The 26,819-nt window shown below is 41.2% G+C and overlaps 1 protein-coding gene across 1 annotated transcript; it reads left to right on the top strand.

Moving 5' to 3' along the window:
- Positions 1 to 911: 911 nt before the first annotated feature.
- Positions 912 to 11,644, top strand: LOC122728794. The gene is made up of 6 exons (XM_043967562.1): positions 912 to 1,059; positions 2,523 to 2,726; positions 4,795 to 4,945; positions 9,112 to 9,288; positions 11,155 to 11,429; positions 11,619 to 11,644. Exons 1-6 carry the CDS (start codon positions 999 to 1,001, stop codon positions 11,642 to 11,644), a joined length of 894 nt encoding a protein of 297 aa, XP_043823497.1. The 5' UTR covers positions 912 to 998.
- Positions 11,645 to 26,819: the final 15,175 nt, after the last annotated feature.

Genomic DNA, 26,819 nt, shown 5'->3' with positions numbered 1-26,819 from the left:
AGTTCAGTGAAAAAGCAGCAGCCCAGCCCCACCCCACCAAAAGGAATTTTTAGAATTATGGTAGAGTATGATATGGTAGAGTAAGAAAAGCAAAGAGGCCTAGGATTCTGGAGACCTGTGTTCTCAGCCTCATTCCGTAATTAGCAGTGAGAGCAGCCAGGGGGCCTAGAATCAGAAAGATTCATCTTCTTGAGTTCAAACCTGGCCTCAGACACTTACTAGCTGTGTGACCTTGGGCAATTCACTTAACCCTATTTGCCTCAGTTTCCTCATCTGGAAAACAAATTGGAGAAGGAAATAGCAAACCACTCCAGTATCTTTGCCAAGAAAACCGCAAATGGGGTCACGAAGAGTCGAACATTACTGAAAAACGACTAAACAACGACAGTCTAACCCCTTCGCTTGAAGTGAAAATGAGTTATAAATGAGGTGACTGAGGCACAAAAAGATGAAGTGACTTGCCCAAGGCCACATAGCTAATAAATACCAGAGGCAAGATTTGAACATAGGTCTTCCTGACCCCAAACCCAGTATTTTATCCACTATTCCCCACTACCTCAGGAATATCTTCCCTTCCTTCACCCTCTCCTCTCCTTGGCTCCAGGCTTAGGGCACAATGCCTTTCTGGGTTTAATAAAACACCATTATTAGGAGAGTGAGAAGGGAATCTGTTTGTGCAAGAAGAAATAGAATGTGGTCTGTCTTTAAGTCGGGTGAATGAAGAGGATGGTGGACAAGGGGTACAGTTTAATTAAGGCTGGTGTGATTCGACTGAATGAGTGAACAACAACAAAAAGCACGATCCATAGAGATGGGCAGGACCAGTGAAGCTGAATTAAGCCGGCTGAGGGAATGCTTAATTCTGAGGTCCGGTCAAATCCCCTTAGGGTGGCTTGTGCTGAAACCAAGAAATACAAGAAGCCTCTTGTCCCCTCCTCCTACTCCTTGGATAGTATGAAGGAAGAGCCCTTGAGGCTGCTGACGAGAAAGGTGGGGACATGGAAAGAGGACTTCTGAACAGCTCCAGCCACTTGAGCTGCCTTCAAGGGAATCTTTCCGGTAAGGCTGGATTTTTACTCTCTAACCCTTAGCGTCTTCCCCCAGACCACTTAGTGTGAGCGCTCCCATTTTGTGGGAGACAGGAGGGACACCCTTTAGAACCTCAGGGTCTTCTCGAGAGAAGAGAAGGGGAAAGAAAAGAGGAACAATGTCCGCTGTGATGTGAAAATCAAAGTGACAAAGTACAGGCTATAACAGTTTAATGGGTTTCTAATAAAGGCAGGAACTGGCTTTTACCCAACTGGTCATCCTTGGGTTCCAGGACAGTAACTGAACCAATAGTTGAGGCAGCTCAGATACAGCTCCCAGATGGCTGGGGGTCATGCATGGGACATGCTTGAAGAATTCAGAGACAGAAGATCACAAGTCCTACCCCTCATTTTTACAGAGGAGGAAACTGAGGCCCAGAAAGGAGAAAAGACTTGCAGCAGGTCACATAGCTAATCATAGAATCTGGTATGCAAATGCAGGTCCTCTAACTCCAAGTCCAGCCATCTGTATTAGTGAATAACAGGTAACAACTACTAACAACACAGACCTTTTCCCCTGTTTAAAAGAAGCCATGTTAGCTGAGGGTGGAGGTTGGCAAGTAGTGGGAGAGTACGTGTTTTATTCTGTTAAGGAAATAGTTCATTTCATGAAAGAGATAGGGGTTAAAGAACACAAAAACAGTGGTTTGGATGGGGTGGGGGTACGAAAGCACCAAAGGCGATTGTCCCACGGGCCTCAGACTGTGTGTGAGTAAGGCTCAGAAGAAAGTCATAACCGACCCCATTCTATTGCTGATACTGTTCAAATTCATTTCATTTTTTTTTTTGGAGGCAATCCAGGGTTAAGTGACTTGGCCTGTCATACAGCTAGTAAGTGTCTGAGTAAGGATTTGAACTCAGCTCCTCCTGACTCCACATAGCCACTAGCTGCCCCTGAATTTCAGGATGAAGCTCTCATGGTACATGGTACATGGTACATGAAAGGGGCACTAAACCTGGAGTCAGAAGAAGAAGGTTTGAATCTTGCTTCTCCCACTTATTATCTGTACAACTTTGGGGGAGACACTCCCCTTCTCTGGGTCTCAGCTTCCTCACCTGTAAATGAAGGGGACTGGACTAAATGATCTCCCAGGTCTCTTCCTTCAGCTCTGGCATCCTGTAGTACTGGGCCTTCAGCAACAGGGCCCTTGATGAACTAACAGTGAGCCTTCTGCAGCACGTGTTTTTTCTGGAGACTATATTTATCTCTGGCTTTGGCAACCAGACATAGGAACGTCTAACAACTTGTGTTTTTTGTGATAAAATCTCAGTGGCTGAAAGAATAAGATGTTCTGTACAGTTGTTTAAAATGGGATTTTCCCCATGAGGTTTCCCATTCAGAACTTAGGTCACTACCGAGATATTTCCAGAAAAGCTGGGAGGGAGAGTCTCGGGCTCTGGAGGCTGGTCTCTGATTTGGCTCATTCTCCTTAGTCTCTCTAGAAGACCAGTGCACCAGGCTCCTCCCTCCTCCTTTTGGCTCCTACAGTGTGGAGAAAGGCTCAGGCTGTTCCCTGGGCTCTGTGGTTGGTTTCTCCTGCCAAGTGGGATATCAGCTCATAGGAAGCAGAGCAACGATTTGCCTCTTAGGGGACAATGGTACCATTTGGAGTCATCCTGAACCCCGATGTGAACAGGGTAAGAAATATGTCCTATTGTACGTGATTTAAACATAAAGGGTGATACCATAGGTAGAATAGTTTACCTCTCAGATCTATGAGGAGGGGAAGAATTTATGACTAAATAAGAGATAGAGAATATTATGAAATGCAAAATGGATCATTTTGATTACATTAAATTAAAAAGGTTTTGTACAAACAGAAGCAAAGCAACCAGAATTAGAATGGAAGCAGAAAGCTGGGAAATGATTTTTACAGCCAGTGTTTCTGATAAAGGCCTCATTTCTAAAATATATAGGGAACTAAATCAAATTTATAAGAATGCAAGTCATTTCCCAATTGAGAAATGGCCAAAGGATATGAACAGGCAGTTTTCAGATGAAGAAACCAAAGCTATCTGATGAAAAAATGCTCTAAATCACTATTGATTAAAGAAATGCAAATTAAAACTACTCTGAGGTACCACCTCACACCTATCAGATTGGCTAATATGACAAAAAAAGGAAAATAATAAATGTTGGAGAAGCTGTGGAAAAATTGAAACACTAATGCATTGTTGGTGGAGTTGTAAACTAATCCAGCCATTGCTGGAACTTCGCCCAATTTGGAACTATGCGCAAAGGGCTGTGGGGCCATGTATAGCCTTTGATCCAGTAATATCACTACTAGGTCTGTATTCCAAAAAGATCATAAAAAAGGGAAAAGGACCCACATGTACAAAAAATTTCTAACAGCTCTTTTTTTTTGGGGGGGGGAGAAATTTTTAACTAACAATAGAAGAGAGAAAGCATGTAAGAATTTTTACTGCTACATTCATCGTATTGCAAATCATGAATCCCATGAATTAGTTATATTATTTGAAATTTCAAAGTAAATTTTCACTGGGCTGGAATAATTTGCTATGTTGTATACAGTTATAACTTCATATAGTAGGGATTTGAATACATGTGACCACTTCTCAGGATTAATTATTTACATTATTTGGGACATAGCTATAATTCTTATTTTTCCAATTACATGTAAAGATTGTTTTTGAGTTCCAAATTTTTCTCCCACCGTCCCTGCCTTCCCCCCTCCTGAAGTCATCAAGTGATCTAATATAGGTTATACATTACAATTATGTTAAACATATTTCCACATTAGTCATGTTCTAGCAGCTCTCTTTGTGGTGGCAAAGAATTGGAAATTGAAGGAATGCCCATCAATTGGGGAATGGCTGAACAAGCTGTGGTATATGAATGTAATGGAATGCTATTGTGCTATAAGAAATGTCGAGCAGGCAGGTTTCAGAAAAACCTGGAAAGACTTAAGTGGACTGATGCTGAGTGAAGTGAGCAGAACCAGGAGAACATTGTACACCATTAACAGCAACATCGTGTGATGATCAATTGTAACAGACTTAGCTCCTCTCAGCAATACAATGATCCAAGACAATGCCAAAGGATTCATGATGGAAAATGTTCTCCACATCCAGAAAAAAGAACTGCAGAATCTGAATGCAGATTGAACCATACTGTTTCTACTCTGTGGGGTTTTTTTCTTTTTTTGATGTTTTTCCCTTTTGTTCTGATTCTTCTTGCACAGCATGACTATAATGCAGAAATCTGTTTAATGTGATTGTATGTATATAACCTATATCAGATTGCTTTCTGTCAGAGGGGAGGCGGGAAGGGAGGGAGGGAGAAAAATTTGGAACTCAAAATCTTATAAAAACAAATATTGGGGCAGCTAGGTGGCGCAGTGGATAGAGCACTGGCCCTGGAGTCAGGAGTACCTGAGTTCAAATCCGGCCTCAGACACTTAACACTTACTAGCTGTGTGACCTTAGGCAAGTCACTTGACCCCAATTGCCTCACTAAAAAAAAACAAAAAAAAAACCAAATGTTGAAAATTATCTTTACATGTAACTGGAAAATAATAAGACACTTGTATTGAAGCGGAAAAAAAAAATTAAAAGAAAGAAATACGTCCTGTTGCAGCAGAGGATCAGCTGCTTGTTTCAAGGGGCCCAGGCACAGCCAGGGTTGGCCATGCTGACAGCTGCTGCCCTCTCACACTGTTTCCCTATGCTGTTGTCTTCCTCCCAGTTCTCCCCACGTCACCTAGTCATGGTTACCAGGGGGCAGTGACCATCTCGGTCATCAGTGGTGCCATCATCCTCGCCATCTCCATCTCATTTGTCATGTGCTGCCTGCAAGAGAGAGGGCTGAGGAGCGGCTCTACGGCCACTCAGACCGTGTGAGTATCTCACATTGGGAGAAGTGAGTTCCCAGGACTTCTAGCAAACTGGTCTAAGCCTTTGGGGCTAGAATGATAACAAGAATAAGAATGAGAATAACTAGCATTTCTAGAGTGCCTACTATGTACTGCTATTGGTCAGCTAGGTGGTGCACTAGAATAGACAGAGCACTAGGCCTGGAGTCAGAAATATTCCTCTTCATGAGTTCAAATCCAGCCTCATACACTCACTACCAGTGTGATGACCCTGGGCAAGTCATTTCACCCTGTTTGCCTCAGTTTCCCCATCTGGAAAATGAACAGGAGAAGGAAATGGCAAATCACTCCAGTATCCTTGCCAAGAAAACCCCAAATGGGGTCACAAAGAATCAGGCACAACTGAAAAATGACTCAACAACAACTATGTACCAGAATTTAGAAATATTATTTTATCCCTCCCAACAACTTAGGTGCTGGTAGTATCCCCAGTTTACAGCTAAGGAAACTGAAGCAAACAGAGGTTAATTGACTTACCCAGAGTCACACAGCTAGTAAGACTCTGAGGCTGGATTTTAATTCAGGTCTTCCAGACTCCAAGCCCAGCATTCTATCCATTGGGCCACCTAGCTGCTTTGAAAGAACTCAGATCCTAGCATTCTTTGGCACAGGAAAGGAAGCAGTGATGCTGTGTTACAACCAGATGAACAGTCTACAGCAGTGTCGGGGACCCACACAAAAGAGACCAGGGAACTTCATGACTATAAGAAGCACCATAGTTGGGGCAGCTAGGTGGTGCAGTGGATAGAGCACTTGCCCTGGATTCAGGAGGACCTGAGTTCAAATCCAGCCTCAGACACTTAACACTTACTAGCTGTGTGACCCTGGGCAAGTCACTTAACCCCAATTGCCTCAAAAAGAAAAAAAAGAAGCACCATAGTGGAAGGTGGAAGAAATTAGCTGAGAACAAGTATGTTAATCCCCCCTACCCTTCAACCATAGTTCATGGAATTTCCCACTCAGAAAAGACACTTGAGAATCTCTAGTCTTATTCTCTCATTTTGAAGGTGAGGACATTGAGCTTGAGTCCAGAAAGGAGAAATAGCTAGCCCAAAACTAACCAGGTATTTAAGTAACAGAACCAGGATTTGAATCTACATTTTCTGACTCCATGTTCAGTGTTCCACTCTACTGCCTCCAGTATAACTGGATCTTGAACTTTCTGAATATTTCTAGTATATGAATTCCCAAAGTACTCTTCTCTGGTACACACACAATGCCTCTAGAGTTAGAGGGCCTGGATTCAAATCCTTGTTCTGTTACTTAATAGCTGTATGACCTTGAATAAATCCCTTAACATTGAGCTAGGTAGCTCAATGGATGGAGAGCAGGCCAATCAGAAAGACACACGTTCAAATCTGGCCTCAGACACTTACTAGCTGTGTGATCCTTGGCAAGTTGCTTTACCCTATTTGACTCAGTTTCCTCATCTGTAAAATGAACTGGAGAAGGAAATGGCTAAACACTCCAGTATTTTTTGCTAAGAAACCCTTAAATGGGGTCATGAAAAGCTGGACATGACTGAAAAATAACTAAACAGCAATAAATAAATCCCTTTATCTCTGTGGGTTTCAATTTCTTTATCTGTAAAAGGGGCAGGTGCGGGGGGAGGTGGATAGGTTGGATGAGATGGCCCAAATAAGCTAGCTCTAGATAGCTCCAGGGCTATGATACTGTGATTGCTGGAAGCTTTGATTTCACATCTCATCCTAGGTAGTATCTTAACTGAAGCCTCACCAAGGATAGCAGCACCACCCAGTGGACAAATTCAGACCACTGCTTCTCCCCCTCTCCTCGCTCCTCTTCCTCTTCCTCTTCCCTCCCCCCCCCCCCCCTCCTCCTCCTTATTACTATGCTGGTCCACCAGAGTGGACCAGCTACCTTTAGTTCAGATTTTAAAACAAACTCAAAACTCCTCCCAGTCCAAGCCCCCAGCACTGTTCATGGTCCTGCACTACTGACTGATGAAAAGGATCATCAGGATTACATTACAGGTCAGGAAAACCTGATTGTAACTGGAACGTCAGTTGCGATAGCTGGGCTCTTCTGATGTGCAGCCACCGCTATACATTTCCCACCCATCCATAACTGGAGTTCAATTTTTCCAGGTCTCTAATACTGTTTGCATATGTGAAGCCTCTATTCACAAAAACTTCAGATATACCTCCATCCCACCTGACAAAGTAAGACAAGGAAAAGGAAAGAAATGTTGTACCAACCTAACTCCAGAAATTCCAAAGGCTCAACTTGCTGCTTAGGTCATGGAATTAAAAATCTAAAGCTGGAAGGGATTTTTTTATAAATGAGGAAACTGAGGCCTAGAGGTTGAATGACTTGACCAAGCTAACACAGGAAATAAACATCAGAAGTAGGATTTGAACCTAGGTTCTCTAAAGCCAGAGCTAGAGTTTTGCTATAAAGTTGTAATAGGCTCTTTTTATTTCAGTTTAGGATGTGTCATTAAGGCAAGCCAAATTCAAGCAATCTTATTTCTCCCTAAGTTGAAAGTCCTGTATGCTGTATGAGAGAAGGGGAAAAATCAGGTAGAAGACTTGTCCATTTTGGGCTGGGTGTCTTTCTCACCCCTACAAATTAACAAAATGAGGTGAATAGCTTCCACTCTTTAGGCAAGAAGAAAGCCTGAAGACTGAGGAAAAAACCCGCCCTCCACGCTGTGGTGGTTCGGAATGGCATCTCCTCCTTCTTGTTCCCTATCATCCCCACTTCACTCCTGAATATGTTGGAACATGTCCCTCACCACAGAGAGGCTTTCAACTAAGTCCACACAAATAGGGGAGAGAGTGATAACAGATTCTAGGGGTGATCCAATCACCCCTGCCAGGATAGGCTGGGAGAGTGGAGGTAACTATTCAAATCAAATCATCTAGGTAGAACCTTCACAGATCTCCGGTGAGCTGTCCTCAGGGCCAGCCAGGGGACTCTGGGTAAGACACATGTCTTTGGAGCTTCTATTTGGAAATTTAGCAGAGAATTCTTTGTTTGGCAAGGCAATCATTTCAACTTTAGCCCATGCAGCCCTGGGAAAATGGTTGCAATGAGGAAAGAATCAAGGTCTTCTTATGTCCTTAGCCTTGAACTCACTGCATTCTTAACCTTGTGTGTGTGTGTGTGTGTGTGATATCTCCTTCTTTTAGTCTGATGAAGCCTGTGGATCCCTTCTCAGAATAATGTTTTTGAACGCATCAAATAAAAAAAAAACATAGGATTACAAAGGAAAAATCAATTATGTTTAAATGAAGATGTCATTTCCCCATCCAGGTTCATGAACCCCATGAAACCAATCCATAGATCCCTTGGGGTATGGTTCTGAGGGGTGAAGTGGTCATGAACCACAGTTAAGAACAGTTGCAATAGAAGCTTGCTATGTTAATTTTTGCTTATGCAACAGAACAAGGGAGCCCTTACCAGAGAAAATCCTGCCTTTCTTTAGGAAAAGCATAATTAGCCTGTGGGGTCATTTCCACAGAGTCAGTGCCTCTGTGTTTGGCATCAGCCTCTCATGGCTATTATATCTAAACCCCTAACACAAAGAGAGCACAAGTACCTCATTGGGTATCTGTAAGTCTCAGATGAGATCATGTATGTAGAGGCCAACTTTTCCTCATCATCCTTTCTTTCCTGCCCACCCCCATAAGTTTTCCGCATTCCCCTCCCCACAGCTGCCAAGCCTGAGATAAAATTGAAGTAGAACTCCAGAGAGGTCTCCTTGTGGTGTCTGGTTGGTGGAAAGGGGCACACACCCCAAAGTCAATTACTTAGCAAAAGGCCCTGCTTCACTTCAAAGGCAGACACTTCTCCCAGGAAGGCAGGTGCGGTGGGGGACTGGGGAGGGAGATTTCATGCTGCTTTGTTCCAGAGTTATATGACAAAACCTTTCACAGGTTCATTTTAGAGCTGGAAAGGAGTTTAGAGATGACCTAATCCAAACCCTGCACTTTAAAGATGAGCGAGTCAAGGCCAGAGGAAGTAAAATGACAAGGCCAAAGTCATCCAGCAAACAGTGGTAGAATTCAGACAAGAACCTCCTACTTCCAATGTAATATAATCCTCTTCTGGGATGGCAGATGGTATTGGGGTTTGCTGTGTTTTGCTTTGGTTTTTCCCTACAGGTATCACCAAGGCAGGATGTCTAATGTAGGAAGAAGAGCTGATTCAACTGACAAGGCACTACAGAGGAATGTGTGGGTTGATGGGAAGGACCAGAGACAGAAGGAGAGCCTTCCTACTCAACTAAGCTCCATTTATCCTGGCGCTCTTACAATCTATGACAACTGGGGTTTTCAGAGGTATTGTTCTCCCCTGGGTTCATGGGACACTTTACATCTAGGTGGGATCTCTCCCAGTTAAACATGCACAACCCCCAAAAGAAATACCTTCACTTGGAAAGCAGAGATGTACCCTTAGGCTGAGCAATAAAATGTTTTGGTTTTTGTTGTTATTGTTGTTGTTGTTGTTGTTGAGGCAATTGGGGTTAAGTGACTTGCCCAGGATCACACAGCTAGTAAATGTCAAGTGTCTGAGGATGGATTTGAACTCAGGTCCTCCTGACTCCAGGCCCGGTGCTCTATCCACTGCACCACCTAGCTGCCCCTGAGCAGTAAAATGAACCAAATAGAGAGGAGTGGCAGCAGAGCAATGGGACCAGTGACATCATCTGCGATAAGAATGCAGGCAGGGTCTGGGGCCAACTTTATACCAATGCTCCTTCCCAGCATCCTTCCAGATTATCTCACAGCTCAGTTCCTCATCACAATCTTACCTCTTTACACTATGCAACCAATGTTCTGACCCATCCCTACATAATCATATTCTATGCTTCTTGGGTATAATTCCTTCCCTCTGTCTTGCATAGAAGCAGCATGGCATAGTGGATAGAGAACTGACCTCTGAACCCCTAAACCCCTAGATTTAAGTATCATTCTGGCTGGATGAACGTGAGCAAGTCACTTATTTCTCAATGCCATAGTCAAGATCCTAAGACAGTAAGTGGCAGAGAAGGTGCTAACCTGAATTCCTTCCTTGAAAGTTCCCTATAGCAAGGAAATCACGGGTCTTGTCCCTATCCCCTCCTTCACACAGAGTTCCTAGAGGTGGGTCACGTTGTGACCTGGTAGCATTTAGAGCTAGCAGAGCTGGGATTGGAGCCGCTTCTGACAATCCTACATATGAGATCCTGAAGAAATCACTTAATCTCTCTATGACTCAGTTTCCTCATCTATAAAAATAGCTGGGCTAGGTTTTAATGATCTTGAAGGCCCCCTACTGTTCAATGAGCCTATAATCTTGTTCAGAAGGCTATGCTAGGAAGGCAACCTGGGGCTCTGGTGCCCGGTACCAGCAGAGGGTGATGCTCCCTCCTTCCCCATTGCTCAGAGCCACCACCCTAAGATCCCAAACACTCCTCTCCACCCAGACCAACATTTGTTGATTTTGCTTAGCAAAAAGCAAAAATCATTCCCTTCTCTAATATCACAAAGGGGCACACCAAGATTGGGAAACTGTGGCCATGTGGCAGACGGTTTTTTCCTTCCAGTCACTTAGCACAGTTTTGCAAAGAGCCCTGAACCAGGCTCTGGATGGTGAGTGGGGGGAGGGGGATCCAAGGAGAGCACAGAAAGTAAGAGCTTATACTGGAGGTAGGGAGGCAGAAATGGGTAGGAAAGGGGTAGAGGAGTACAGCGCCTTTACATCATGCAGTGGATGCTTTGACCTGTTCCTACGTAATTATATACTGTGTAGGGGCAGCTAGGTGGCGCAGTAAATAGAGCACCTGCCCTGGAGTCAGGAGGACCTGAGTTTAAATCTAGCCTCAGACACTTGACACGTAATAGCTGTGTGACCTTGGGCAAGTCACTTAACTCCAATTGCCTCACCAAAAAAACTTATATACTGTTTGTTGGGTATATTTCCTTCTCTCTGTCTCACATAGAGACAGTACAGCATAAGCTGAAATAAACATTCAACTCTATCACTGAGCATGATGGAGAAATAAGCACCATTCTCTCTTAGTTCTAAGAAATAGCATTTGGGCCTGATGGGAAATAGGGCGGAAGACATAGTTCTGTTCATTCTATCATAGCTCTGGACTTGCCTCAGTTGCCCATGGTTGTACATCTTCCTTTTTGTTTCATGGTCCCTTTTGTTCTGCACAGGAGTCAAGAGATCCTGCCTTGGGCCACTGTGCAGACTTTGGGCTCTCAAGTCCCAGTCTTCACCCCAGTGGTCTTGCAGCAGGGATCCCCGTCCCCACCTCCCACGTATATATACCTGCTCCAAGAGCCCAGGGACCTGCCTCTGCTGCTCCCACTTCCACCCTGCCACACTCACCTCCCCAGAGAACCCAGAGAACCCAGAGAACCTCAGCCAGCCTGTACCCGAGGAAACAACAGCAGCAGCAGCAGCAGCAGCATGGAGGACAGCGCTCAGGGTGAGCAGACCTAAAACTCCCCTACACATGCTTCGAGGTTTGACAAGAGGACCACGCAGCTTGCTTTTTCCTGGAGCTCCCTTTCAAGCTTCCTGGTAAGGCACAGGGCAGATAAAAGAGACAAAAGGCCAGGAGCCTCCTAAAGGGAGAGTGTGCTGACGGTCCTCATCCCCCTTCTGGGACCCTCAGCTCAGCCGGGCTCAGAACGCACTTGAATCACCCACTGGCTCTTACAGGGCTTTTGAAATCCTTCATCATCTGAATCCAATCTATGCCCTCCACCCCAACCCTATGTTCCGGCTAACCTGATCTTCTTGTCACCTGACACCTGATCTTCTTGTCACAAGCCTGGAATGTGCTCCCTTCTTACCTCTACTTCCTTAGCTCCCTAGTTCCCTTTAAGATACAGCTCCAATACCACATGCTTCACAAGGCTTCTCCTCATGCTCCATCCGTTTTTAGTGTTCTCTTCCCCCTGCCATCTCCATATCACTTTGCATTTTACTTTGTACATATTTTAAATTTACTTATCAGTGTGCATGTTTTAAAATTTGTTTTGTGTAGTAGAACACAGGTTCCTTGAAAGCAGGGACCATTCTGTTCTAGTCTTTTTTTATCTACAATGCCTTGCACACAGTATGGGGTTTTTTAAATGTTTGTTGAAACTAATTGAAAATGCAGCAGTTTGACCAGCAGAAAAGAAGAATGAGGGGGTGGGGGAGCTAGAGAACCTAAGTCTCCAAACCCACAAAGGCATATTGTGCAGCTGATGACAGCCATTTTCCTCAGGACCACTAAGGAGCTAGACCAGAGAAATCTGGCTCAAATGTAGCAGGAAGACCTGAGTTCAAATTCGGCCCCAGACACTTGACACTTACTAGCTGTGTGACCCTGGGCAAGTCACTTAATCCTCATTGCTCCACCAAAAAACAAACCAACAAACAAAAACCAGATGTAGCCAAGTAACAAGTCTTTATGAAAAGCTTCCCCTTTCTTGACCTCTAGGGGGCACTGAAGGGTGTTAGTTTGGTCAATGAAATTAATTCTCTCCAACCATTTACAAATTGCTCAGCTGAAGCACTGTCCCTACTGTGTGCTTCTAACTGCCAAGGCTCCAAGGAAGCAGCTTTCCAGGACACACACACACACACACACACACACACACACACACACACACACACACACACACACACACACACCCCTTGAGTCTATAATTCTTTTTCTTTCCCTGCTGCTGCTCCTTGAGTTCTTGCCATCTTCAAATAGCTTGTATGAGAGCCTGCTGACTCCTACTGACTCATGTTTCATTTATAGTCACAACTCTCCAAATTTCTCCTTTCAAATCAGCAGTCACTTTAAAGCCATACCTATGTCTCCAAGTGCTCATATGATTTCTCATTTTCTTAGATTTGCCTTCTTTAGTGATAAAACAAGTACATGTAAATTAGGGGAGGTACCCATCATGCTTCAGTTCTGAAGTCTCCAGTGATGTAATAGTGGGTCTCTTTGGTGCCTTTGTCACATGTGTTTGTTCTTACTCACATTTCTCTATTTTGTAATAAATAAAATATTTCTCTGCCTCTTTATAATATTAAACTATTTCCACATGAGTGAAACTTGATTCTACATCATTAATAAAGAGATCCAAGTCCTCAAATCTATACTACAGATGATTTTCTCTCCAGGACTGTCAAAAATCTCATCTAAAAGCTGTTTCTCCACACACATAATGTAGCCGTTTATGTCAAAATAAAGTTCATTTTCCATGCATTTATAGAAACTGTAGCTGTATTATCCTTACAGAGCCCAGATTTAGTCAAAAATGTAGATTATGTAAGGAAATTATAGAACACATCTATACGCAGGCTGTATAACTTTATCACCTATTAACTATATAGCAAGATATGACCTGATGAGGGGCAGCTAGATGGCGCAGTGGATAAAGCACTGGCCTTGGATTCTAGAGGACCTGAGTTCAAATCCAGCCTCAGACACTTGACACTTAACTAGCTGTGTGACCCTGGGCAAGTCACTTAACCCTCATTGCCCTGCAAAAAAAAAAAAAAAAGATATGACCTGATGGCTAGAAGCAACACATCAAATGCTTATTACTTTGACAATCACTATGAATACAAACGTCAGAATTGCCTCAAAAGATTCAACCCACATACTGTCCTGCAGACCATTATCATTTGCCAAACTTTGACCATAATTATCTGAACAGAACCTTAATCCATAAAAACTTAAGAATGTGTATAATAACCATACCAAATACATATTGTTTCCAAACTGAAAATAAATGTAAATGTGAGGAGAGAATTGAGGTCCCCCCATTACCCACTCTGCTACTGGAGTACTGAAGATAACTTTTCAGTGCTTCTACAGAGGACGAACTTATAGTTTAGTATTTTTATTCCATCTCAAAAAGCAGTTATTGTATACACCTTTGCCACAGTCCATAGAATATTAAATATGGTAATAATTATAATAGCTAGAATTTACATAACACTTTAAGGTTTGCAAAGTGCTTTACATATATCTTATTTGATCCTTGCAACCCTACTGGGAGGTCAGTGTTAAGATCCTCATTTTACAGATGAGGAAATAGAGGCTGAGACATAAAGTGACTTCCCCAGGGTCACATAGCTAGTAAGTATCTGAGGCAGTATTTGAACTCAGGTCCTCCTGAGTCCAGGAAGACCTCACTGGCTCTATTCACTAAGCCACCTAGCTGTTTCCAAAAGAATAATAGCAAGATACCCTTTGACCCAGCAATACCACTGCTAGGTCTATATCCCAAAGAGATCATAAAAAAGGAAAAAGAACCTACATGTACAAATATATATATAGCTGCTTTTTTTGTGGTGGCAAAGAATTGGAAACTGAGGGAATGCCCATCAATTGGGGAATGGCTAAACAAGTTGTGGTATGTGAATGTAAGGGAATATTATTATGCTGTAAGAAATGATGAGCAAGAGGATTTCAGAAAAACCTGGAAAGACTTATATGAATTGATGCTGAGTAAAATGAGCAGAACCAAGAGAACATTGTACACAGTTCAACAACCCTGTGTGATGATCAACTGTGATAGGTTTAACTCTTCTCAGCAATACATGATCCAAGACAATGCCAAAAGACTCGTGATGGAAAATGTTCTCCATGTTCAGAAAAAGAACTATGGAGTCTGAATGCAGATGCATGCTATTTCACTTTTGTTGTTGCTTTTATGTTGTTGGTGTTGTTGTTGTTTATTCTTTCTTGTGTTTTTTCCCTTTTGTTCTGAATCTTTGCTTACAATATGACTAATGTGGAAATACGTTTAACATGACTGTAATGTATAACCTATATTAGATTTCTTGCCAGCTTCTAGAGGAGGAAGGGAAAGGAGAATGGGAGAAAAAATTGGAACTCAAAATCTTACAAAAATGAATGTTGAAAATTATCTTTACATGTAACTGGAAAAAAATTAAAATTAAATTAAAAATACATTCAATTTTTTTTATTTTTAAAAAAGAATACTAGCCAGATAGTGGCTTGCCCCAGGACTATTTCTATTTGAACCTCATGGGGAAAATTAAAACAAGATAATACCAAAAATAATAACATGAGGCAGTTAGGTGGCACAGTGGATAGAGCACTGGGCCTGGAATCAGGAGGACCTGAGTTCAAATCTAGCCTCAGACACTTACTGTGCAACCCTGGGCAAGTTACTTAACCCAACTGCCTCCAAAATTTTAAATAATAATAATAACTTAGTTTTGTATAATGTTCTGAGGTCTACAAAGTGTTTTACATGTATGATCGCATACATTTTTAGTCCCACAAAATTCCTTTGAGATAATTTCCAGAATTATACCCATTTTAGAGATGGGGGATTGAAGTTAAGGTTGGGAGTTAAGAGAAGTTAAATGACCTCTTGCCCAGGGGCATACAGATGACTTTTTATTTTAACCAGTCTTCCTGACCCCAAGTCCAGTACTCTTATCTTCTATCCCACATTACTAAAAATTGCAAAATTTAAGTTTACTTTAGAGCCATTTGCTGCTTAGTCAGTCAAACAAGCATTTATTAAGTGCCTTACTATGGGCCAGACGCTGGTCTAAGAACTGGGGAAACAAAGGCAAAAGCATGGTAACCTACCAGGAACTCCTTCAAATAGAGGAGGTGATATGGGATTAACTATTTACATGCAAAATATATATAGTGTAAACAGGAAATAATATCAGAAGGAGGACGGGAGGTATTGGGGAAGAAGGGAATGAGAAAGGCCTCTTGCAGAAGATAGGATTTGAGCTAGGTCTCAAAGGAAGTCAGAGAAGAAAGAGCATCCCAGATATGAATGAAAAGGCTCAGTTGAAGATGGAGCCTCATGCTGGAAGAAGAACATGGAGGCCTTTGTAGCTAGATGGCAGAGTATGTGGAGGGAAGTAGTGTAGGAAGACTAGAAAGGAAGAAAGGGGTCAGGTTGTAAAGGGCTTTGAGTGCCAAACAGAGCATCTTAGATTTGATCCTGGGGGTAAGAGGGAGCTACAGGTGTTCACTGAGGAGGGGTGACATGGTCAGACCGCACTGAGAGGAGAATGGATCACAGCAGGCAGAGACTCAGGGAAAGGGGAGCAATCAGAAGACTACTGAAATAGTCCAGGTGTCCAGTGATGAAGGTCTGCACCAGATCAGCAACGGGGTGAGTGGAAATTTAGAATCAGAAGAGAGCAGTGTCACAGACACCTAAAAAAAAAGAGTCAGTCCCCAGGAGAAAAGGGTGATCAACAGGGCTAAAGGTTGAAAAGAGGTGAAGAAGGTAGAAGATTGAGAAAAAGCCATTAGACTTGTTTTTGTTTTGTTTGGGGGTTGTTTTTTGTTTTGTTTTGCAGGGCAATGAGGGTTAAGTGACTTGCTCTGGGTCACACAGCTAGTAAGTGTCAAGTGTCTGAGGCCGGATTTGCACTCAGGTCCTCCTGAATCCAGGGCCAATGCTCTATTCATTGTGCCACCTAGCTGCCCCCCATTAGACTTGGCAAGTAATAAACCACCCGTCACTTTAGAGAGAGAATTTCAGTTGAATGATCAAGTCAGAAGACAGACTACAGAGAATTTAGAAGGAAGAGGAGTGGAAATGGAAGGACCTAGTGCAGAAGGCTACCTCGGAGATTTGAGCTGAGCACAGGAGGAACAGTACAGAACAGTGGCCAGGAGAGACGGTCACATTGGCAAAGCACTTAGTGAGAGCAGCCAGATCTAAGAAGCGCATGACCTTGTTAGTCTCTCACACAGGAGGAGCAAAGCTGAGGCAGGAATGGGCTGATACACATCCAACAGATCCAAAGGGCAAACAAGCGTCAGGGACAAGGAAAACGTGGTTGATGGGGCACCTACAACAGCCTTCTGCAGGGGGAGCCTGAACCGACTCTGGGACAGAGAAGAAGCAACCTGGCGACCTCAACATTATTAGAGATGCTGAGGGTAGAACCATGCCTGGGTATACCCACATGCACATTTTACTTCTCCAAGGCCAAGATCAGTAATAGGACACATTTTTGGCAATAGGGATAGAGAATGGAGAGGAGACCTGGAGATCCGGTGCCTACACAAGCATCAGAACCAGGTCAGGAAGCATTGAAAACAAGTAATGTTTTAGAAAAATAACTACCAGGGAAAGCTAGGTGGCACAGTGGATAAAGCACCAGCCCTGGATTCAGGAGGACCTGAGTTCATATCCATCCTCAGACACTTGACACTTACTAGCTGTGTGACCCTGGGCAAGTCACTTAACCCTCATTTGCCCTGCAAAAAATAAAAACCAAAAACAAACTACTTTTGTGACTTTGGGTAATTCATTCAAACTTTCTGGGCTTGGTTGCCTCATCTAAAAAAGAAGGTGTTTAGATTTAGATGACCTCAAAGGTTCTGTCCAGGTCCAAACCTTTGTATGGCTGGACCAGTGGTGTCAAACTCAAAAAGAAATGGGGGCCACTCAACTGCACATAAGGATCCCGGCAGGCCACAAATGAATTTAGAAAACCACACATTTTATATATATATATATATGTATGTATGTATGTATGTATGTGTATATATACACCACACATTTATATACACACATATACATACATGTGTGTGTATATCCATATATGTGTATATACACGTGTGCATATACATATGCATTTTTTTTTTTCTTACTACTACATAATTAACACATTAAAATCAGACAGTAACTACATTTTAATCTGATTCAGGCCTCACTCAGGAGCGTTATGGGCCACGTACTGCCCATAGCCTTGTGTTTGACACTTCCAGTGTGGACAATCTGCTGGGCCCTGACCTGCATTACAAATCCAGCTCCTGTTTTAAAAACAAAACAAGACAAGGCCCAGCTAGCAACAGCTAATGCTTCCATCAGCCTCCCGAGGCAAAGAATTCAAGAGAATTGGTTATGTGGAAGCAGTGAGGATAGGGCATTTGGAGGCCACCATCCTTCCTCCGGGTTTACTTTCCTATCTTATTCCTTTCATTCTTCCCTTCTTAGTTTTACTCATCTACCCGTAGCCATTTGGAGAGACTCCCCAAGCCCATCAGAGATGATTCAATATGTATTTTAGGGTACATAACAGAATATAACTACTATTTTTTGGATTTGGTCTGCATTTGTGAACTCATATGTGAGGGAAATTCCTGATGTTCAAATTCCCTCTATCTGCAACAAACATATAACTTACAGTCTTAGACAGTTACCTTGGGCACTAAAAGGTTAAGTGACTTGCCACTGGTCACACAGTTTTTATATGTTAACACCATAATAAAACCAAATTAGGGGGTTAATTCAAAGTTATAAAATTTTGAAAGTAATTCAAAATATATTCCTTACATCAAGTTATTTTTTAAAAAGTAAATATATCTAAAAAGCTTAAGAATAATGACAAGGAGGGGCAGCCATGTGGAGCAACAGATAGAGCCCTGGAGTCAGAAAGACCTGAGTTCAAATCTGACCTCAGACACTTACTAGCTGTGTGACTAACTTTGATTGCCTAAAATAATAATAACAAAAAGGACTAGATGAATATGAAGCTGATTGAACATGTGTTGATATTATAAAACAAATAATAGGAGTTTCAACAGAAAATACTTTTATTATTAATTTTTGTATTATTAATTTTTAATAAACAAGTACTTGTTGTCTGTCCCTTCTACCTCCTCCTCCAATTGAGAAGAAAAAATAACAAATATGCTTAGTCAAGAAAAACAAATTCTCACATTGTCCAAAACTGTCTCATTCTGCAGCTTCAATTCATCAGGTCTCTATCAAGAGATGAGCAGCAACCTCTAGGATTTTTGGTTGGTCATTGTATTGATCAGAGTTCTTAAGTCTGAAAGTTCTTTGTTTTTACAATGCTGCTATTCCCCAGAGCCTTCCCAGCTCCTAGGTCAGTCCTCTCTCCCCTACTCCACACTACCTCATGTTGTTTATTGTTACCAGAATCAAAGGCTGACCACCACTCTAGAAATGGGATAGAAGACAATTTTTTTTTAAAAAGTATGACACAGGGCGGCTAGGTGGCACAGTGGATAGAGCACCGGCCCTGGAGTCAGGAGTACCCGAGTTCAAATCCAGCCAGAGACACTTAACACTTACTAGCTGTGTGACCCTGGGCAAGTCACTTAACCCCAATTGCCTTGCTTAGAAAAAAAAAAGTATGACACAAGATCATGGAATTGAATACTTTAGTACCTCAAAATAACCTCTGAGTTGAGAACATCTGCAATAGCTAGGAATTTATTTTTCTGAACACTTGATGATGCTTACTATGGTTAGACATGCTCTCTAATTCTGTAACATTGCTCAATATTACCTAACAAACATGAGTTATGCTCATCTTGAATAGTGTCAATCTGAATTGAGAATGTTCCAGCTAGCTCAGCATCACAGGCAGTTTTCTTAATTAACTTGCTGGTAATGCTTCTATTTTGTCTAGGAGGGCTTTTGGTTTTGTTTTCATTTTCTTTCTTTTCTTTTCTCTTCCTTTCTTTTTTTTTTACAGTAGGCTAAGAATGCTCCCTCTGTTATTTCTGTTTCTCTATAATTACATAAGTCTACATGTGTACACACAAGATCCTGAGTAAGGGAGTGCCTCACCTTACCTGGTGGTGTTCTGTAGTTTCTGCTTCTCAGGTATACCTCTTTCACTATAGAGTTGTTTTGTATCAATTCTCTTCTAGTTCTGCTCACTTCCTTGGTATCCGTTCATATAAGTCTTCCAAGATTTCCTCTGAAATGGCCCCTTTCCTAATTTCTTACGGTTGCGATAATATTCTAGACTTTCACATACTATGATCTAGCTGTTCAACAATTCCCCAACTGAGAGATACCCACTCCCTTATCCTTCAGTTCTTGACTACAGCAATTAAAAATTAGCTGCTTTAAACATTTCCATGCATATGTGGTTTTTTTCCTCTCTTTGCATTCTTTGGGGTTCAGGCATAGCAGTGGTCTTGCTGAGTCAAAGGGTATTCTAGTTTCCAGTTTGGGGGCATTGTTCCAAGTTGCTTTCAGAATGACTAGAAAACATCCCAATTCCCCTGACTAAGCATTATTATGTTCCTTCTTTCCTTTTCCGTTCCATAGTCCCTCCAACAACTGTCATTTCATTTTTCAGTCATCTTTGACAAGTTGTTCACTATGAAGTAGAACTTTAGACTTGTTCTATATTATATTTCTCCAATTATTAATGATCTGAGGCACTTTTCCATACAGCTGTTGATATACTGGATTTCTTCCTTTGAGAAACTTTATGTTCCTATCTTTTGACAACACGTTATCTACTGGAAAATGATTACAGTCCCTGACCTATCTCACTCATCCTCCAAATCCCCACCTAATGCCCAAACCACAAGAGCTGCCAGACTATCTTCCTAGCTGATGCTCCCAAAACTCTCTGTTTGGCCACCATGAAAAGAGGTCAATGGTCTTCATAAAAGAAAAAATGATGGTGGAAAAAATAGATGCATGCAAAGCATTCTTGCTAACCCTTAAAGCACCACAAAAATGGCAGTCATTATTGTTATTATAAGTAATCAATGGGGGCAGCTAGGTGGCGCAATGGATAGAGCACCAGCCCTAGATTCAGGAGTTCAAATCCAGCCTCAAGACACTTAACACTTACTAGCTGTGTGGACCCGTGGGCAAGTCACTTAACCCCAATTGCCTCACCAAATTTGATCTAATAAAAAAAAGGTAGAATAAGTAATCAATGGATGGTTTAGTTTCATGAGTGAGAGCACTGCTTAAGAAGCCAAGTTCATAGATTTAATCTCTGCTCATGCCAATTCATTTCTATCTGTTTTCTAGGCACCTTTGTAGCAAAAATGTACCACAAGGAGATGAAAATAAGAACATGAAATAGTTAAATGCAAATCTATCACCACTACTAAAACAAATACTCCAAAGTAATATTCTAAAGTAATGCCAATTTCATTGAGACATTAAAATAATGTTGACATCCTATCAATCAAAAAGACATTGATCTTTTAGTGAAATGTGATCCACTTCCTCAAGAGTACTACTATAGAAAGTTAGATTGGCATAAGTTTGCACTTTTTAGCATGAGTCCACATTTTAGTCTAGAGAAGTGGTTGTAAAAGAAAAAATAGAATTAATAGAAGGTAGGAAAATAACAAAGATGGGGGAAAATTGCTTTGTCCTCTCTACTATTAGAAGAAGTTGTATAAGAATGGTTATAATTCAAATCAGTAGAAAGAATATAAAGTAAATATTGAAAATATAAATATATATAATATTAGTATAAATAATAATTATAAACAATATATATCTCATGCGTAAATATAAAGATAGTCTATATGTTCTTACTGAGGGACTGAGAATGTTTTCACCTGGAAACATTCAAGAATGAGCAACATTTATGGTGATGGGGTAGCCTAGGTAGATAGTATGGCAGTGGACAGATTGTCTGTCCTTGGACGCCAAAGAAGTCGCCTTTCCCTGATGTTCAAATCTAGGCTCAGGTCACTTACTAGTGGTGTAACCCTGTTGCCTCAGTTCCTCATCTGTAAGATGAACTGAAAAAGGAAATGGCAAACTACTTCAGTATCCTTGCCAAGGAAACCCCAAATGCAGTCACAAAGAGTTGGACAACAAACATTTATGATGAGAGGCAGCATAGCATAAGGGATAAAGCATACTCCTGGAGGGTTTATTACTTGGAGTCAGGAAGACCTGAGATGAAATCACTCTACAAATGCTTCCTAACCTGTATGACCTTGAGCAAGCTCATTTAATTTCTGTCCACCTCAGTTTACCCTATTTGTAAAGTAGGAATAATAATAGCACCTACCTCCCAGAGTAGTTGTGAGGATAAAACGAGACAATAATTGGAAAACATACTTGGAAAGCTTAAAAAGCAATATAAATGCTAACTATTATATTACAAAATAAAGACAAAATGTTTTCTTGTAGGAGAGACACTATCAGTTGGGGGGCTTGTGGGGGGAAGGTGGTGGAGACAGATCAGATTTTTGCTTGAAATGAGCTCTGAAGGAGAGATTCTAAGAAATGGAGGTGAAGAGGCAGTGCCTTCTAGACATGTCCAAAAGCCAAAGGAGATGGGACATACTGGGAGAACAGTAAGAATGCCCAGTTTGGACCACATAGTACAGAAGGGGAGAAACATTGATGGAGTTTGGAAAGGAAAGTCAGAGTCAAATTGTAATAGACATTAAATGCTGAATAGTGGAGGTTGTATTTGTCCCTGGAGGTCATAAGAGGTCAACTGAAGTTTAGCAATGTCACTTTGGAAGCTGTGTGGAAAATGGATTGGTGTAGTGAAAGGCTTGAGCCAGGGAAACCAGTTCAGAAGCAGTTACAATTGTCCAGGTCAAAGATGATGAGAACTTGCTGAAAATAACCACATGCTTCCCAGCAGATCATCTTACACTATTGCTGTTATTTTGTATAAAGTACATTTCACTCTGCTTCAGTCATGTAGGTCTTTCAGGTTTTTCTGATAGTATCCTGTTCATCATAACCTAAGTAAAGTACCTTAACTTGACAAAGAATTTTCTTCATATTAGCAATAATCCAATATAACCCTGAAGGACTTATGAAAATGGCAACCCCTCTACAGAGAAAGAAGTGATAGTATCTGAAATAGATGGAAACACATTTTTTTTCTTTTCTTTTTTTTTTTTTTTGGTGAGGCAATTGGGGTTGGGTGACTTGCCCAGGGTCACACGGCTGGTGGGTGTTGAGTGTCTGGGGCTGGATTTGGGCTCAGGTGCTCCTGGTTCCAGGGCCGGTGCTCTATCCGCTGCCCCTGGAAACACATTTTTTTTTATTTTTTTCCTCTTTGACAATTCCTCAATCTGAAGTTTTAGGGGGGGGGGGTTGACTGTTTTCTCTCACAACCTAGCTAATGTGGGAACGTTTTCCATGACTATTCATGTATAACTTATTTCGAAATGCTTGAGTCTAGTGGGTGGACGGTGGGAATGGAAGAGGGAGAGAAGTTGGAACCACAAAGTTTTAAAATTTGATGTTAAAATTTGTTTTTACATATATTTTTGGCAAATAAAATTCTATTAAAAAAAGATGATGAGAACTAGGTGATGGTAGGAGTACAGAGAAAGGTGCAGAGTCATTTCAATTTCCTTCACTTCAACAATTTAAGTGCCCATTACAAGTCATCATGCTAAGCATTGGAAATACAAAGATGAAAAGCATTACAGTCCCTGCTGTCAAGTGTTATAATCTAGTAGGTGACTATACAAAAAGGAAAAAAGTCACTGGTTTGAGACTACCTGGTTCAAATTCTCCTTCTTATCTGTGTTGCGTCACATTGCACAAGTCACAACTTCTGAAGGCTTCAGTGTCCTTCCTCAGCTATAAAATGAGACGAGATGGCCTCTGAGGTCCATTTTTGGCTCGACATCTATGATCCTGATGCCTATAGAAGAGATACTAACTCTAAAAGAGATGTTCCTAAAAGGAATTTCAGAGAAATCCCAGAGCTGCTCATCACGGTCAAGAACAAAAGCTGTTTACAAAATGTGCTTTAAGGGTAATTATTTAAAGTTTTCATCTTGGTAGTTGGATGCTATTCAGATTCCAGAGAGCTAACTTTTCTCCAGAAAGTGTTTAATATCAGAATTTAACATTTTGGAAAGCCCTCAGACAGATGGTCCCTATGGTAGGGAAACTGGTAGTTCCACATTCAGTAAGGCTGAACACCTACAGTGCGTTCCGTAATCTTGAGAACGTTTGTATAAATACTTTCGGCTGACACCTGAGAGAATGAATTGGCCAATAGCCCTGGCATTTTGCTTCATCTTTCACTCTCAGAGATCAGTCTGGAACCATCCCAGTTTGAAATTTCCCTGAAATGACCTGGGGAAATCATTTAACTGGGAAGACAAGGGAACACTGCAACACATTGCATTTTTATTTTTAAAATTACTATGAAAGATGTTTCAGCTTGCACTCAAAATGCAAACAATGAGCGAGCTAGTCTAAACCTTACATGTCAACCTCATGGCCTAGCTTTCACAGCTGCTGTTTAATAGAATTCCAAGACTAGGCTAATCAAGGAAGGAAAATGGAGTGAAGGAAAATATATGAGGACTAGGATGGATTTTTGTGGCTGTGTACTCAATGGCTATTCAATGTCATTACTGGCAATTTCCTGCTTCAGTAGGAGAGCCGGGGAGCCAGATTTCATCATCTCCATACTTGGCTCAAACATTACACTTTTTATTGTGGTTTGCCCACATCAGCAGCACCTTATTTTCAGCTTCTTCTCTGGGTCTGGGAGGCAGCATGAACTAGGTACTCATTTAGGTAAACTTAAGGTTTAACTGGACTTGAGAAAAATTGGTTCTTTTGATTTTATTCCTAAAAGACAAGAATAGCAAGTATCCCCCTACCCTCTTGTCCTAGAAAAAGAGGGAAAAAAGTGGAAATGGTCAATTCCATAGGTCAAACACCATTCTAATGTTATGGCCTTTCTAAATCTTTTGCTGTTTCAAATACTGCTCAAAGTAAAAATTAGGCCTAAAAATCTCATGGTACTACAACCTTTCATTGTAATCAAAAGGTTGCAATGTGATTTGACCTATACTTTGTTTTTGATGTTTTTTAGTTATTCATCCTGAAGCAGATACATGACAAATCCTTCAGCTGGTTAAAAAAAAAAAAGTTTTTCCTGAAGGTTGATCATACAATATATTAGTCAGGTCTTCCTGGAAACTAAGTTTTCAATCCTAGCTCTGCCATTAACTTCCTGTGACTCCCAAGAAAATCACTTCATCTGCTCTCATTTTTTCTTTCCCCAAAATACTCACCCTACTGGAATATTCTCTTATTCTTCTTTGATATGGTATCATTTATTCCTGAAAAAGTGATTTGAAGGAAAATGACATTAACATGAGTATTTGAATAGTCTTAACTTGCTGCTTTATAGGTAGAGGGAGAAAATAAGTCTAGATGGGAGAGAAGCATGGTGTAGTAGAAAACCATGAGTAATATAATATTATTGAGCCGTAAGAAATGACGGAGGGATGGACACAGGGAAATCTGGGAAGACTTGTATAACTGATGAAGAGTCAAGCAAGAAGAACAGAACAATTTATACAATGACTTCAACATTGTAAAAGAAAACATCTTTGAGAAACTTAAGAACTCTGATCAATTCAGCAAGCAATCATGGCCACAGAAGACTAAGGATGAAAGGTGCTTCCCGCTACTTGGCAAGAAGCAATGTGTAGACTCAAATGACGCATACACTTTTAGACACGACAATGTGTCAGTCTGTTTTGCTCAATCTATACTTAGTTGTTAAAAAGGGAAAGCTTTTACTTATGGTGGGGTGGAGTTGGGATGGGAAGTGATATTTATGTGGAAGGAGGGAGGAAGGAAGGAAGGAAAGATTTTCCATGAAGCATTTAAAAATATACAAAAGAAAACAGAAGGAAGTGCAGATGGGGACACGGAATAAGCAGGATAATGTTGTACTGTATATTACATTTAATATCTTGTAACCCTGCATTGCCCATGGAGATGAGACATACTCAAGTAGATGTTACTCAAAGACCACCGGTTAGTGACATTTTCATATATTGACTCCTGGCACTGTTTTATGAAGACTTCTGGGAGAAGATGGCAGAAGGGCTGCTGAGAGCTTAAGAAGATGGTCCCTGACTTGGGTTCATGTGCACAAACAAGGGTTGAGTAGGCACTGATTCCCTGGGGCCATGAATCCTCCAGTTCTCCCCTTGTGAGACACTCTAACAAACTACAACTGTTGCAGCTGCTTTCAATCAGTGCGATGCTATGATTGGTAAACAGAGGTGGAACTAATATGTTAAATGAGGAAGTACCAAGGTTGGTGTGCTAATCAAAGCAGCCTCCCAGGGACAATTCCTTCCTCTTTACTTCTGCTTCAGGAGTGGTAGCAACTCCATTAATCTACTTGCCCAGAGTTTTTGCCTTATTGCGTGATTAATGATAGTAGTACAGGTATAGGTTTGGGGGAAAATTTGTGTCAGATGACAGAAGGAGGTATTCTACTTCAGCTCAAGACAAAAGAAGGATGGCATAGACTAACATATTACTCCAGGTGTATAAATAGACTAGAGGCATATCGAAATATTATTCTTAAACTAGTTCAAATTTTAGATAGGGAGATTTTAAGTAGAAATCAATAATCTGATGTGAATTAAAAGCCCTAGGACAGAAGAGAGACAGAAGCAATAGTGAGCCAAAGGACATAGGAATAGGGATTTACTTACCAAGGAATACCTCATATCAGCCCCGATGGATCTTTTACTGGTGTTTACATAGGATCCTTACTGACACAACTGGGTTCTGCCAAACTTTTCTTTGAGAACTTTACCTGAAAACTACTCCTATTTTCTGTAAACCATGTAAGACTGGTGGTTACCTTTATTCTACATGGCTCCTAAGGACTCAATGAAAGGGCAAATCAGGTGAATTATATGTATTACATGTGGGGAAGCACCATCCCCAGAAATTTTGGTCAACAGTAGAGCAATCCCAGCTAAATTTACAGGAGAATCCTCCTTTTCTAATTTAAATATTACTTTTAAAAGAGAATCTAAAAAAAAAAAGAGAGAGAAATCTACACTTAATAGAGAGATGAGATTTCATTTACAAGGCTTTCTGGCCTTTGTATATGGAAATGTTCATATTAATTAGTATTTGTCAAATTGACAATTTAAAGAAATTTGAGAAAAATAGAAAAAAAAATTTTTTTAATTAAAGAGCACTAGACTGGGGACCAAAAAATCTGTATTATAATTTTTACCCTACTGTTAAACCTATATATATGATGTTGGGCAAGTTACTCACTGATATCTTGTAAAACA

This window comes from Dromiciops gliroides, chromosome 5, assembly GCF_019393635.1.
Source record: "Dromiciops gliroides isolate mDroGli1 chromosome 5, mDroGli1.pri, whole genome shotgun sequence".
Lineage (NCBI taxonomy): Eukaryota > Metazoa > Chordata > Mammalia > Microbiotheria > Microbiotheriidae > Dromiciops > Dromiciops gliroides.
Note: the sequence above shows the minus strand (reverse complement) of the source record. Positions and strands in the feature narration are given on the sequence as shown.

Bases quoted from the DNA above. Each gene is read 5' to 3' on its own strand.
- LOC122728794 (XM_043967562.1), top strand. From the start codon at position 999: ATGGAAAGAGGACTTCTGAACAGCTCCAGCCACTTGAGCTGCCTTCAA. The intron at 1,060-2,522 runs GTAAGGCTGGAT...CATTCTCCTTAG, and splicing joins CCTTCAAGGGAATCTTTCCG to TCTCTCTAGAAGACCAGTGC. The intron at 2,727-4,794 runs GTAAGAAATATG...TCTTCCTCCCAG, and splicing joins TGAACCCCGATGTGAACAGG to TTCTCCCCACGTCACCTAGT.